The sequence below is a fragment of the Peromyscus eremicus genome, chromosome 12, assembly GCF_949786415.1.
Source record: "Peromyscus eremicus chromosome 12, PerEre_H2_v1, whole genome shotgun sequence".
NCBI classification, from domain to species: domain Eukaryota; kingdom Metazoa; phylum Chordata; class Mammalia; order Rodentia; family Cricetidae; genus Peromyscus; species Peromyscus eremicus.
This window is the reverse complement of record NC_081428.1, coordinates 16,210,115-16,225,539: the sequence shown is the minus strand read 5'-3', so window position 1 is coordinate 16,225,539 and position 15,425 is coordinate 16,210,115. Positions and strand designations below refer to the sequence as shown.

Here is a 15,425-nt window from a genome sequence, read left to right as displayed (position 1 = left end):
CACAGAGAAACCCTGTCTCGAAAAACCAAAAAAAAAAAAAAAATAGTTATATAGATGATATTTTAAGAAGTTATTTTTTAATTTAAAAAAATTCTCAATCATAAGAAGGGCAAGTATATTCTAAAAATTATTAACTATTTACTTCTGTCTACTATTTTAAATTTTTGAATGTGCTCTGAATCCATTATTACTAGGCACATTTTTATTTATTCTATTGTCATTGATTGTTGCTCAAATGAATAAATGGAAGACAATGAAGTCGCAAGCAGGATGATCTTGAACATAACCATGAGAGTGCAGTTTATGAGGCTGAAGAGATCGCTCGGTCAATTAAGAGCTTACCTCATAAGCATGAGGTCCTGAGTTAGAGTCTATCTGTATGAAAATGCAGGCATGCTGGTATTGTAAAATCAGTGCTACATAGGTGGATACATTAGAATCACAGAGGATCACTGGCCAGCCACTTTAGGCTAACTGGTGAGGCCAATGCCAAATCCTGTCCAGAAGCAAGTGGCAGCGTTCTGAATGTGACACCCTTTATTATACTCCGGCTTCACATGTATGCATACACGAACATTTTGTACATACCGGCACATATGCACATCATAAATGTAAAATAGGAAGATACGGTTTATTGCACGAACACTAAGAGGTGTAACTATTGCTATGCTTATAAATGAAAAATTGCAAAAAAAAATCACAATGTTATTAGTTGATACTGAATAAAAAAATAGAAATAAAAAAGGAAAGGAAAGGACATGACTGCTCCTAGGAATGGTGGAGGAGAAAGTTTATTGTAGATATTGCAGAAAGCAGAGTCAGAGGCAAGGATATCTGGAAGAGTCCATGGTAGACATTACTAGATTGAGCTGGGTCATGTGGGAGAGGGGAAGGGGAAGGAAGAGAGGAGACAGGGCAGAGGAGAAGGAGGTACAGCAGCCAGGAGGCCAGAGGTCCAAAAGGGAAGAGCCATGTGATCAAAATGTCTGGATAATATAGGGAGGAACCTTTGGGGGAAGGGCAGCCTAACCCCTGAACTGGAAAATTCAGAATAGAGGGTAGAGTATGCAAACCATACCCTGTAACAGCTAGGGACTGAGAGATGCTGGAAGAACATGGTGGCCAGGTCCAGCTTTGCTATGTTAAATAGACGCCTCAGCTGTTTGTTCTGGGTTTGAAACTTAACAACTATATTTGGTATATGCAATGATAAGATTGGCAATATTTACACTTTGTAATTTATTTTAAAAACAATTAATAACCACAACTATTCTTCATTGCTTTCTATTTAACATATTTTGGTAATATGATTTCAGATCTTTATCTTGTTTATGATTTTAGCACAGTAGGAGTCTATAAACAAGGTGATTGGAATTGATCTATGCAGATATTAATTCTTGGTAATAGTATTTTACTGGGATTGCCCATCTGACATTAGCATACCAACCCCAGGCAATCATCATGTATCTCAGTGAGTACTATATTCCCAATAATTCTTTACGGGTTTATAGTACACCTAATTGAGTCACAGAAAAGTTCTTATGCCATTCATCCCAAGAACAAATAGTGATCATGACCCTAAAGATTATATATGTCCAGAGATATTTAGCTCCTGTTAGACCTTTTAATTTATTCAAACTTATTTTCTTTTATCTTTTTTTTTTTTTAATCTGTGGTATTCCAGTTGTGCTGGAGCTATGAAACTCTGTATTGTAAAGTCAGAAGCAACTTGTCAGAATTTTAGAATGAAATAAATAGGAAAGCACAGGAACACTTTGGTTTTTTTATTTAATATTTTTATTTTATAATTAACTTAATTTCACATATCAGCCACGGATTTCCCTGTCCTCCCTTCTCCCAACCCCCAGCCCTCCCCCCAATTCACCCCCTATTCCCACCTCCTCCAAGACAAGGTCTCCCCTGGGGAGTCAGCCCAGCCTGGTAGACTCAGCCTAGGCAGGTCCAGTCTCCTCCTTCCTACACCAAAGCTGAGCAAAGTGTCCTAGCATAGGCCCCAGGCTCTAATAAGTCAGCCCATGCACCAAGGACAGGTACTGGCTCCACTGCCTGGGGGCCTCCCATACAGTTCAAGGTAATCAACTGTCTCACTTATCTAGAGGCTCTGGTCCAGTTCCATGGGGATTCCTCGGCCATTGGTTCACAGTTCATGCATTTCCACTACTGAAATTTATTTTCTTATGCTTTTTGGAAATAAAATTATCATAAGAACTGAAATAAATCAAATCCAGAATATGTTTATTTTTCCACATTTATATCTATGGTTTCTCATCTGTATGCCTTTAATTGCCATTTTTTGGTGATAATGGAGAGTGCTTAGAATCCAAATAGATTTTCTTGGTGTCTGATATAAAAAAAAAGTTTTGAGAGAATAGGATTGTATTATTATAACATTTGTAGAGATATATTTACTTTTACTGAAAAGCTTTTATTTGATTCCGTTTGTCTGTAGATATAACATATCAAAACTATGAAAATAAATTCTTGTAAGCACTGGGGAATAGACTTAGATGCACTTGGGGATTCAGACAACCTGCTGAGCAGAGATGGTACATACAAGATGGGAGCCCACTGATCACTGATTTAGTAACTACAGGCTGCTGTAAACACACACACACACACACACACACACACACACACACACACACTATATTAGGTAGCTAAAATAGCAGAAATGTATTTCTGGAGGCCAGGTAGCCAAGATCAAGGTACCACTGGGATTGGTTTCTGATGAAGACTGTCTTCCTGGAATCCTGATGTCCACTCCTTTACTTTATCCTATCATATCCTTTTCACTGCATATAAATGTTTTTTTTTTAATAATATATGTTCCTTGAGATAGAGAGATGATGTAGGTATGACAACTTAAGTTTTATGCTCACAATCCACATAACAGATGTATGTTTGCACATTTGTTCTTGTAATACCAGTGCTGGAGAGGAGAAAAAAAATGCCATGTGGATTTATGGGGTTCAGTGGTCACTAAGACATCACACACACTATCCATCAAATGCAGGTGTCACTTATTCAAACACAAACTTGTTTTATTTTTTTAATTTTTGAAGTCTCTGTCTCCAAATTAATTTACCTAAAATGATAGAGAGCCAATATTTATATGGATATGGGAACATGCTTTGTATGTTACACAAATATAGACAGTACCAAAGAGCTAAAAGTAGGGACGTTGTGATAATTTTCACAAAGCAAACAGCAGTACCTAGGGACATGTAAACTTAAGAAGGCACAAATACAGAGTAAACATCCCTCTCTAAGTTCTTTAGAACACTACAGAGTATTTGTTTTGAGAGAGAGAAAGAAAATGAAGTTGGGTAAATAAGGAGGATCAGAGGTTCAGGGAGGAGCTGGGGAGGGAGAGAGTAGATCAAAATACAATGTATGAAAAAATTAAAGTAAAAATAAATACCCTATATATTAATATTATAATTTAGTCAATTAATTATGTAAATTCTACTGATTTTTTTTTAAAGTAAATACCACAATCCATTCTTTTCAAACTCAGCTATTCTAATATGTTGGAGAGCAGCCCTAGTCAGATGTGGGGTTGGTGAAAATCTTTTCCCATTCTGTTGGCTGCCATTTTGTCCTTTAACAGTGTCCTCTGCCATACAGAAGCTTTTCAGTTTCATGAAATCCCATTTATTAATTGACAATCTTTGTTTCTGTGCCGAAGGTGTTCTGTTCAGGAAGTTGTCTCTTTTGCCAACTTGTTCAAGGCTATTTTCCACTTTCTGTTCTATCACTGTAACTGAATTTATGTTGATGTCTTTGACACACTTGGTTTTGAGTTTTGTGCAGAGTAATAGATATAGATGATAGATAGATAGATAGATAGATAGATAGATAGATAGATAGATAGAAATCTATTTGTATTCTACATAACAATATCCAGTATCGCCAGCACCATTTGCTGAAGATGCCTTATTTTGTCCATTGTAGAATTTTGTCTTCTTTGTCAAAAATCTGGTGTTCATAGATGTGTGGATTTATGTTTGGGTCTTTGATTTAATTCTGTTTTTATGTCAATACAACGCTATTTTTTTATTACTATGGCTATTCAATAGAGCTTGAGATCAGGGATGGTGATACCTCCAGTGGGTCTTTTATTGTACAGGATTGTTTTAGCTATCCTGGATTTTTTCATAAACAACAACAACAACAACAACAGATAATCCAATTTTAAAAGGGGTACAAACCTAAACAGAGAATTCTCAACAGAAACACTTAAAGAAATGTTCAACATCCTTACCTATCAAGGAAGTACAAATCAAAATGACTCTGACATTCCATCTTACACCTATTAGAATTGATAAGTTCAAAAACGCTAATGGCAGCTTATGCTAGAGAGGATGTGGGACAAGGGGAACACACTTCCATTCCTGGTGGGAGTGCAAATTTTTACAGCCACTTTGTAAATCAATATGGTGGTGTCTCAGAAAATGGCAAATTGATCTACCTCCAGACTCATCTGTACCTCTCTTGGGCATGTTCCTAAAGGATGTTCAGTCATGCCACAAGGACACTTGCTCAACTATGTTCATAGCAGCTTTATTAATAATAGCCATAACCTAGAAACAATCTATATGCCCCTCAACCAAAGAATGGATAAAGAATATATGGTACATATACAGAATGGAATATTACTCAGCTGTTAAAAAACAATGACATCATGAAATTTGAGGGCACCTGGATGGAACTAGAAAAGATCATCCTAAGTGATTTAACCCAGACCCAGAAAGACAAACACAGTATGTACTCACTTATAAGTAAATATTAGCTATAAAATATAGCCATACTATAATCCACAGACCTAGAGAGGCTAAATAAAAAGGAGGCCCAAAGAGGGATGAATGGATCTCCCTGGGAAGGGAAAATTAAAGAGATCTCCTGGGTGGGGATGAGAACTTGAGGGATCAGGTTGAGCGGAGGTTGGAGGGCAGAAGTATTGAAAGAGATGACTGAAAGGGAGATGGCATTTCAGGGTCATGTAGAAACCTATTGCAAGGGAAACTCTCACAAATTTACAAGGATGACCCCAGATAAGTCTCCTAGCAATTGTGGATTTGTAGCCTGAACTGGCCATCTCCTGTGGTCAGATTGGTGACTACCTCAGTTGTTATCAGAGAGTCTTCATCCAGTAACTGTTGGAAACAGATACAGAGAGCCACCGTAGGAAATCCTGCTGAAGAGAGAGGGGAGGGATTGTAGGAGCCAGAGGGGCCAAGGACAATACAAGAAAACCCACAGAAACAACTAACCTGGATCATAGGAACTCACAGAATCTGACCAACAACCAGAAAGACTGCATGGGACCTACCTAGGCCCTCTACACATATGTGACAGTTGTGTATACTTGGTCTGCTTGTGGGACTCCTAACAGTGGGAGCAGGGGCTGTCTCTAATGCTTTGAGAACCTATTCCTCATAATGGACTGCCTTGCTCAGCCTTAATACAAAAGGAGATGCTTAGTGGTACTGTAACTTAATACTCCATGCTGTGCTGATAACCACTGGAGGCCTGCCACATTCCTCAACAGAATGATAGGAGGAGTGAATTGATGGGAGGGATAGGAGGGAGTCAATGGGAAGAGAGGGGGAGGGGAAACTGGTTGGAATGTAAAATGAGTAAATAAATTAAATTAAAAAAAAAACCTCACCTTTTCAGAGACTGATGTCTTTCTTATACATTATAAGAATTAAGATGCTGGTAACTTAATAGCTACTGGGTCTTAAGTAATCCTGGTATTGGTCTTGAATTGTTAAAGGTCGGGAAAATACTGGCCCTAGAATGAATCAGTGTGTTGCTTACTTTTCTCTGTTTTGTGGCAGAACACTTGACAAAGGTAATTTGGAGAGGAAGACAGTAATTTGGCTCCCAGGTTGAGGTTTCTTTCCACTAAGGAATGGCAGAGGAACACAAAACATCTGATTCAGCTGCATCAGCAGTAGGTAGCAGAGAGCACTGGATGTTTCTACCTAGCTACTTTTGCCTTCTTTATTCAGTTTCGAATCCCAGCGTTGGAATGGTGCTGCCTAGACTAGCTAGCTACCACTTTAGCAATCTTAATCTAGAAACTCCCTCACAGATACACAAAGGTCTCTTTTCATGGCGATTCCAGATGTCTTCCAGCTGAGAACCAAGATGGTCTCTTTCAGTAAGGAAGTATCTGTCCCTGTACTATTTCATGGCAAAGTTGAAAAGTAAGCCTGGTTATTTCTTAGTTAAACTCGCTAAACCAATTTTTCATCCCTTTTCTTGGCTGCAGGTCGTACCATAAATGCATTTTTTGTTGTGGTAAAGGGCTATTGAGGTCATTTATTTCTATATTGTTCAGTCTTTACTGGCATGTTTTTACAGAAATGTGTTGATGGCCTTTAATGCCATGTAAAAGCCTAGCATGATTCATTATTACTTTGTTATATATTTAACTTCTCGTCTTGTTTACTTCACAATTGCTTCCTTGTTCTATTCCTTCTTCATCTGGTCTGTCTAGATATAGGTATACCCAAATTTTAACTGACATTAATCTGTCTTTTATTTTTTTATGTTTCAGTGAATATTGTTCTTATTTTTGTTATTTTTTTGTATTTACTTTGCATTTAATTTCTCTTTTCTTTTTAGGTAACATTTATGTCATTGAAGTTTTTCACCCTTCTCATATAATCATATTTTTATCTACAAACATTGGTTTAATTATACATTGTTGATTTTAGAAAATTATATTTGAATTTTCTTTACATCAAACATCTTTTAATTTCTATCCAAATTTTTCATTAAATATTATTTTTGGTATTGGTTAATTTGTGAGTATGTTGTTTTCTTTCCAGTTTGTGGGTATGCACAGTCTTAATTTCTTAATATCATTTAGTAATTACATTAAGTATTTATTTACTACAAGATTTTTCATCATCTTATAATTTCATTGCTTATATTCCAGGTGTGTGTTTTGAAAATGACTTTGATGTCTCTGGCATTATTGCCATGCTCTAAGTATTAATAGAATTCACTTGAAAGATTCAATGGTATATTGTAGGCAGCATTTTCCTGTCCTGACCACCTACTCCCAAATAACCAACACAGAGACTTAAAATTGCTTATAAATGCTAGGCTTTTATAATAGCTCAGGCTTGTTACTAACTAGCTCTTAAAACTTAACCCATTTCTATTCATCTATGTGCTTCTCCGAGGCTCATTGCTTTTACCTCTATTCCATTTTGTAGTCTGACTTATTCTCCATCTGGCTGTTGACTCCAGACTCTGCCCTTCGTCCTCCAAGCATTCTCCTCTCCTGGCTCTCCTGCCCAATCTCTTTCTGCCCAACTATTGGCCAGTCAGCTTCTCTATTAAACCAATCACAGTGACATATATTCATATAGTGTAAGGGAATATTCCACAGCAGATATATAAAAGTCTTGCTATGTTTCCTTGTAGGAAGATTTTAAAGTAATCATCTAGAATTTTTAAATTGAAATTTAAACTGATATAGGAATGTTAATATCTACACCCCAGACAGATTATGAGTGTTTTATGTCAATGTGTCATATAATAATTCAGTGTACAAATTGAAAATCATAGATAAAAATAGAAATATACAAAAAGGTAAAGGGAAAAATGAGAGAAGTAAAATAAGAATAAAATGTAAGTAAAGGGAATATATAGAGATTTTACATGTAAAGGAAATTTTTAAAATATTTTATGCAATTAAAATATAATAGAAAATGTTAACAGAATTTGCTATTATAAATACACAAATTTTGAAGGAAATATATTTCATTATAGAAAGTACTTGAAAAATAATAATTATTGATAGCTACAATAAACAAAAATTATTCTCTTCACTATCACATTGATTTTCACTGATGATACTTACAGTGAATATAAATTCATGACATTTATATTGTTTCATGTTAAGTTAAAGGAATTCTCATAAAAATTGTTTCTATGTAATCCACATGCGAATATAAATACATATATGAACATATACTAGTTAATTATTAAAGTACAAAGTGAATAAAAATTAGTAATAAAAACAGTATTTTCTAATAAAGTACAAATTGAAGTCAGGTGTTTTCATTACCTGATTATGATTTCAAGCTCAAATAAAAGCCATTTTTATCTCTAAAATCTAACTAAATTTCAGGTATTGTTTTTATATATTTGCATTAAGGTTGATTGAACAATAAAAATGTATTTTGACTGAACTATAACAATCAGTTTTCCTAGCCATGAAAAGTTGTATGGCTATAGATAAATAAGATGATTGTGATGCTCCAGTTTATTAAATTAGATTGTGAGTATCAACTTGTTTCAGTTTGTTTTTTGTTTTTTGTTTTTTGTTTTTTCTTTTAGGAATGGCAAGCTCATTGAAGAAAATGAAAAATACACTTTAAAGGGCAGTAATACAGAGCTCACTGTCAGGAACATAATCAATAAAGATGGTGGCTCTTATGTCTGCAAAGCCACAAACAAGGCAGGAGAAGACGAAAAACAAGCCTTCCTTCAAGTCTTTGGTAAGTATTACAATGCTGTGGTTAGAACACAGTATTCATCAAGAGGGAAGGAAGTCAGAACCATCCTTTGCTGTGCTATTGGATGCGAACTATAACCTTTCCATAGACAAAAAAAAAAAAAAAAAAACAACCTGTTTCTTTATCTCAGCAACAGACATTAAATAATACATTTTTGACAGAATTATCTTAAGAATTATGTGGAATAATATGTAAAATTCCATGGGATATTGACAGATGTTAAAAAAGAATTTGTTTACTTTTTATCCAATGAGCTGTATAATATCATACATCTCTGAACATTTATCTTAATAAATCACTGCAGGATACATGTTGGGATTCAGTTTATATTTAATAGCTTAAAAATTTCTCATGTGTAAGGCTCAAATTTAGAAATGTTTGCCTGTAGCTATAATCAGTGTCATACCATCTTTAAAAGATACTATATAGGCACTATTCATATTGATCAAGAGACATATTGTCCTCTTCAAGCGGCTTTCTGAGCATATAGATTAGTACCAAATATTGATTTTACTCTCATTATCTTGACAACAGAGAAAATTGCTCAAATACTGTGGCAGCTAATGTTAAACAAGTTTTGGGGATGAAACAAGTTTTACTGGCTCAATTATTAAAAATATTTGATAATTTTTACTAAAGACCTGAATTCTGTTTCTCGTACCCCAAAGGTGACTTACTACCATTTGAAACTCCATTTCCATTTTATCTAATTTCTCCTTCTGGCCTCCTTGGGGACTACATGCATGTGATATACAGACATGTGCACATACAAAACACCAATACACATAAAAATAAATGAAATCAACTCTGTTCAAAAAAAGTTGAATACTTTGCTAAAATTTAGTGAATTTTAGCTACCTTTACACATTCTATAATCAAATTTATTTTATAACAAATAATAGACAAAATAAACAATGTGAAATATGTGTTTAACAAGGGTATATGCTCTTAGTAGTGGCTGGAAATATTTTTCTTACTTTGTACACAAGATGAATAGTAAAACTTATTGCCCTCTGCTGCTGTATTGAATGGCAGGGACCTTCATGTCTATATTCCTGTAGGATGATAGAATATTTTTAATAAAATTGATGAAAAAATAAAATTTGAATAATAACACATTGCCTGAATAATGTGGGATCAGATTAGCCAGGTAGCATTGAACAAAGACTGCCATTTAGGTCAGTATGATTTTTCAGTTTCAAATCCAGGTCATGCTAAAATGATGGTTACACAAGTCTTCAATGACAAAATAAAAATAAAAATAAATAAACCTGCAGAAGTTCCCATGAACTGAAAAACACATGACTTTGAAACTATAGAAAATCCTTAACTAGTTCTAAACTTAATTCTCTCCAAAAATATTAACTTTGACATTGGGGAACCTAAATAAAATAAACTAAATAGAAATAGTAGTGAATTAAAACCAAACCAAAACAAAACAAAGAAGAACAACAACACATCCTTTTCACTCTTCCATCTCTCCTGCCTCTCCAACACCTCTTCATCAGTCTTTGTGTTTGTTTTAATTTTTTTTTTCAAATTATCTTTTCTCGGGTGACACCTCAAGGGTGAAGGGCAAATATGGAATGACTGAGAAATGAGCAGAATTGGGGTACATGATGTAAAGTTCTAAAAGAATAAATAAAGAAATTATGTTGAAGAAAAAAGAAAAGAAATGATAGTGAAATGCCGTTCTGCAATTTCTTTTTTTATTAGAATGCCAGTGTATGAGAACAAGAGGATGTATTAGGATTTCTGAAACTCCATCCTTTAAAACATGAAATAATGCATAAAACATCATATTACATCATGGTTTGTGAAGCAATGCTGAATAAATTTGTGTTTCTTTTGAAAGATAAAATGTATATGTATAAAAGTAAAAGGGAATGAAATGTAAAAATGTTAAAATTTTATACATGATATTCACTTTTGTGGATACAAATTTTATTTTTCAAAAGAAACACAAATGTATTCAGTGTTGCTTCACAAGAATGAAAGGGAATAAATGTAAAAAAAAGTTAAAATTTTATACATGATATTTCTGATATTAGGGATCTTATTTCTGATATTAAAAAATTATTTAAATTAATTTATTTAATTATACTGATAGTGTTTTTTTTTTAAATAGTCATGTAATGAAATGATAAAGCTGGATTTTAGGATCTTATTGAGTTTATTTTGCTAAATAAGTAAGAAAGAAAAAGAAAGAAAGAAAGAATGAAAGGAAGGAAGGAAGGAAGGGAGGAAGGGAAGAAGGAAGGAGAGAGAGAGAGAAAAATAATAAGGCAATGTTGTAGCTGGAGTTAACTCCAGTCCTGCCCAGAACCGCAGCCACTCAGACCCAAATAAACACACAGATGCTTAGATTATTTAAACTGCTTGACCTAATGGCTCAGACTTCTTTTTATATAGTTCTTATATCTTAAATTAACCCATTTCTATTAATCTATAATTTGCCACATGGCTTGTGGCTTACCAGTACTTTTCATGTTGCTTCTCATGGCAGAGGCTGGCAGTGTCTCCTGATTCAGCCTTCCACTTGCCAGAATTCTCTTCTCTGCTTATCCTGTCTATACTATACTTCCTGCCTGGCTACTGGCCAAACAGCGTTATTTATTTATTTATTTATTTATTTATTTATTTATTTATTTATTTATTTATTTATTTTTTAGTTTTTCGAGACAGGGTTTCTCTGTGTAGCTTTGCGCCTTTCCTAGAACTCACTTGGTAGTCCAGGCTGGCCTCGAACTCACAGAGATCCGCCTGGCTCTGCCTCCCGAGTGCTGGGATTAAAGGCGTGCGCCACCACTGCCCGGCTCCAAACAGCGTTTTATTTATCAATCAATCAGAGCAACACATTTACAGCATGCAGAAAGACATCCCCAGCACAATGTCTTAATTAGGCTTTCTTTTGCTGTGATAAAACACAAAAGTAACCTGGGGAGAGTCAGGTTTGTTTCATCCTACAACTCTTAGGTCACATTCCATTACTAAGGGCATTAGGTCAGAAACTCATGGCGGAAACCTAGAGGCAGTAACTGAAGCAGAAACCATGGGGCTGGGAAAGTTGCTAACTGGCTTGCTCCCTTGGTTTGCTTAGCTTGCATTTGTCTACTACCCAAGACCACATGCTTGGAATAGCACCACCCACAGTGAGATGGACCCTACTACAGTAACCATCAATCAAGGAAATGCTCCACAGGCTTGTCTACTAAGGAAGCATATTCTCAACTAAGAGTCTGTGTTCTCAGATAACTCTAGCTGGTATCAAGTTAATAAAAACAAAACAAAAGAGCAGCAACAAAAACAAAACGAAACAACAAGAAAAACCAACTAGGACAGGCAGATAGTACAAAGTCCAAATTTTAAAGTATAGTGCTATTATGTAAATTGTGAAGGTAGGTATATTTTATTAGAAAGAAGATATAACACTAGTTAATGTTGTGTTCTACAGGATTACAGTTAGAGAAATAGCTTAATATCTAGAGCACCTCCCTTGTCCTGTGACACTTTAATGTAATCTCTCATGTTGTGGTGACCCCCCCCACCCATAAAATTATTCTAATTGCTATTTCATAACTAATTATGTAACTGTTATGAGTCAAAATGTAAATATCTGATAGGCAGAATATCTGATATGCAACCCCAGTGATAAGGTCATTCAGTTCACCCCAAAGAGGTTGTGACCCACAGCTTAAGAAAAACTAGTCTAGTGCTATGTGAAAGTTGGTTATAGTCCTAATTAATCATTTGTAATTACACAAAGAAAATGTTTCAGTATCTCGTTTTCTCATGAAAAATTTCACAGTTGTATCTAACACCACCACATCCTAGGTATCAAGCCTTACTCATTTGTCTACTTTGTTGAGCTTGTTAAAAGATAAAATACAATAAATGACTAAACAGATGACATTTGCATGTTTTCATATGTGTGTATATGTTTATAGATATGGGGTTTTAGAGAAGAAATTTAAATTTTGTGACTTTAGGAAATGAATAAAAGAATTTTACATTAGATTGGGAAAATTTTGCAAGGAATTATGTTTTATATTGATTTATAGGAAGCTGAACTAATTATTGTACTAAAAGTGGGTAAACATTGTTATCTTGTTATCTAGAATGGTTCCCCCTCTTATTTGGAGTTTTCTCGGTAGTTTTAGAAAGTATGTTATAACTGCCGTAATGTTAGTTACCTCATATCACTCAAATGTGTAGTGAAAAGTCTCGGATGGAATTTTCACTGTGACCAGTAACCATTCTGGTCCAATATCAATTGTATAACATGTACATTTTTTACAGTACAGCCTCATATATTACAACTTAAAAATGAGACGACGTCTGAGAATGGTCATGTCACGCTCATCTGTGAAGCAGAAGGCGAGCCTATTCCAGAAATCACATGGAAAAGAGCAGTGGATGGCATCACGTTTTCTGAAGGTGATAAGGTAATACCATTCCTAGAGTAAACCACACACAAGTATACAATTTACTAACTTATATAAATAAAGAAATAACTTGCTTTATTAAGCCTACCATAAAGTAAATTTAAAAATGATTATAGAGGAGAAAATTAAGCCAGTTGCTATCACCTAAAATGCATTTCAGTAGAATACAAAGTCCTTAGTTATTAGTATTACTCTTAAAGTGGCTTTCATGGATTGTTGGTAAACATTGAATATCCAAAAAACATATTGCTAGTTTAACTTCAATCTTCTCTGTATAAATGAAGTCATTAAAAACTGTGGCTCTCATTTAGCATTTACTTTTCAAAATGTTTTAGTTCATTTTGAATTACAATTTATGTAATGAAACCTCAAACAAGAAGATATCAGGACAAACAGACAAAGCGTTTTAATGAACTTTCATGACAATGAATTGAAGTTAGGCAGAATTCAAATATTTCTGAACTTCATGAATTTTTAATTTTCCTAATTTTCATAATCACTCATATTCAATTTCAAGTGTACACAGGAAACAGAGAAATAATGTATAATCAGAAAGAAAAACAGGAAGGGGTAATGCCATTACTGAAATTGGTATTTAACATCACAAAAATGTTTTGGTAATATATATATATATATATATATATATATATATATATAGTTATTATATATAAATAATTTAAATGAATGCATAAAGAAGTTGGTGTAAATATATAATAAAATGGCCCACAGAACTTTGAATTACAAATATCATAAGAGGAAAATGAGGAATATTTTGTCTATGATACCCTTTCTGTCCTTTCACCTGACCACTTTGTATTCAACATCATTTTAGACTCATAATTTGAAAAGCTGCCAGTTTTATCCATTTCTCACTTGAGAGAATGCATCTACATATGTCACATTTTTCCAGTGTTCTCTTGCAGACATTTTTATAACAGTGTATAACTCTTAAGAAAATAATTATGTAATTCACTGGGTTTGTTTTATATGTTCAATTAAAAATAAAAGTATAAAATGTGAATGACCACTATCATCTTTTGGAAGCATTACAGAGTTTGCCTTAATATTTTCCTATCTCAGAAAACACAGGGTTTGGTATGGCACAGTTAGCAAGTCTAAAAGGTACTAATGGCCACGAAATTAGTGAAAACATAATTAGATAATCTAGAATGGTAAAAAAAAAAAATGTTTCAGTTTAGCATATTTCTGTGAATGATTCAAGTAAATACCATTGCCTTTCTTAGGTTTTTTTTTTAATATGCCAAATGCTCTGATTTCTTAATGTTTCTTTCTAGCTAAAAATTCTTTTTTTTCTCCATGTTATCTTACACTCTTCATTTGACTGAAATTCTTATGTGTACATGCTGAACATCATGAGGTGTATATTATCTTGGTTATTTCATCAATAAAGTAGCATCAAGTGAACAGAGATATCTGATATTTATTCTAACAGCTATGCTCCAAGCCATTTCAAACTTGCCACACAGAAAGAAATCTCTTCCACAGTAGCAGTGGAAAGAAATCTCCTATTTTTTATTTGATAAGCACTGTCACTCTTGAAGGAAACCTTTCTTAAAGCTTAAGTTAGATTAACAAAGCAATTATAAAAATGTAGTTTTTCATACAAATTTATATAGTAGACAAAGATATTAAACCATTTAATTGCTTTCATGAAGTTTCTTCAAGAGTATTTTAAGTTTTCTGACTTATTTTCTAGACATCAGTATGTCTCTCCTCTGAAAGTATCCCTAGTCTCTTCAACAGAAAATACACAAATTGAGTAATAATTGAACTGATTTTTGAAGGAAGACATACCATGCTTTTTAAATTCCATCTTTGCCACATATAAATGCTCAGCTTTGTTAATAGCGTTTGGATTTTTTACTGAGAATAATTCCATGCTTATGGAATTCAACATAATGTATATTAAATTCCAATTTTAATAACAAAGTAGAAAATATATAGTATGTTTCATGTCAATAATTTCTGTTGCACAGTTTATCTCATTATTCTCATACCAAGTGAATTTTGATTACTAATAGTCTTCATAAAGTGTGACACCTATGATCTGATTGAACATTCAATTTTATTGGTTAGACTCGGAATGTATCATTTTTGTTATGGAAATTGACATGACATTGAATTTTCTAGGAGAGTGACTAGGAGATATTGTGATAATTCAGAATCTGTATTCTCAACTATGAAGTTAATTCAATATTTCTTGTTCACAGTTAAGGAATATTTAATATATTCATTTGGAGCCATGTGAATATGAATACAGGACACTCCTTGGAAATAGACTTTAACTTGTTGGCTCGTTATCAAGATTAAATTCAATAACTAATTCTTTCAATAGGTAAATATTATTAACAATAGTGTATAAGACCCTGATTGGGGCTTGGAAAATACAATACTA

The 15,425-nt window shown here is 33.8% G+C and overlaps 1 protein-coding gene across 1 annotated transcript in view; it reads left to right on the top strand.

Annotated features, from left to right (window-relative positions):
* The window catches only part of Ncam2 (neural cell adhesion molecule 2), a 184,860-nt gene that overhangs the window by 31,575 nt on the left and 137,860 nt on the right, over positions 1-15,425 (top strand). The window contains 2 exon segments of the mRNA XM_059277709.1: positions 8,386-8,546; positions 12,864-13,009. Coding sequence (XP_059133692.1) covers positions 8,386-8,546; positions 12,864-13,009 — 307 coding nt within the window.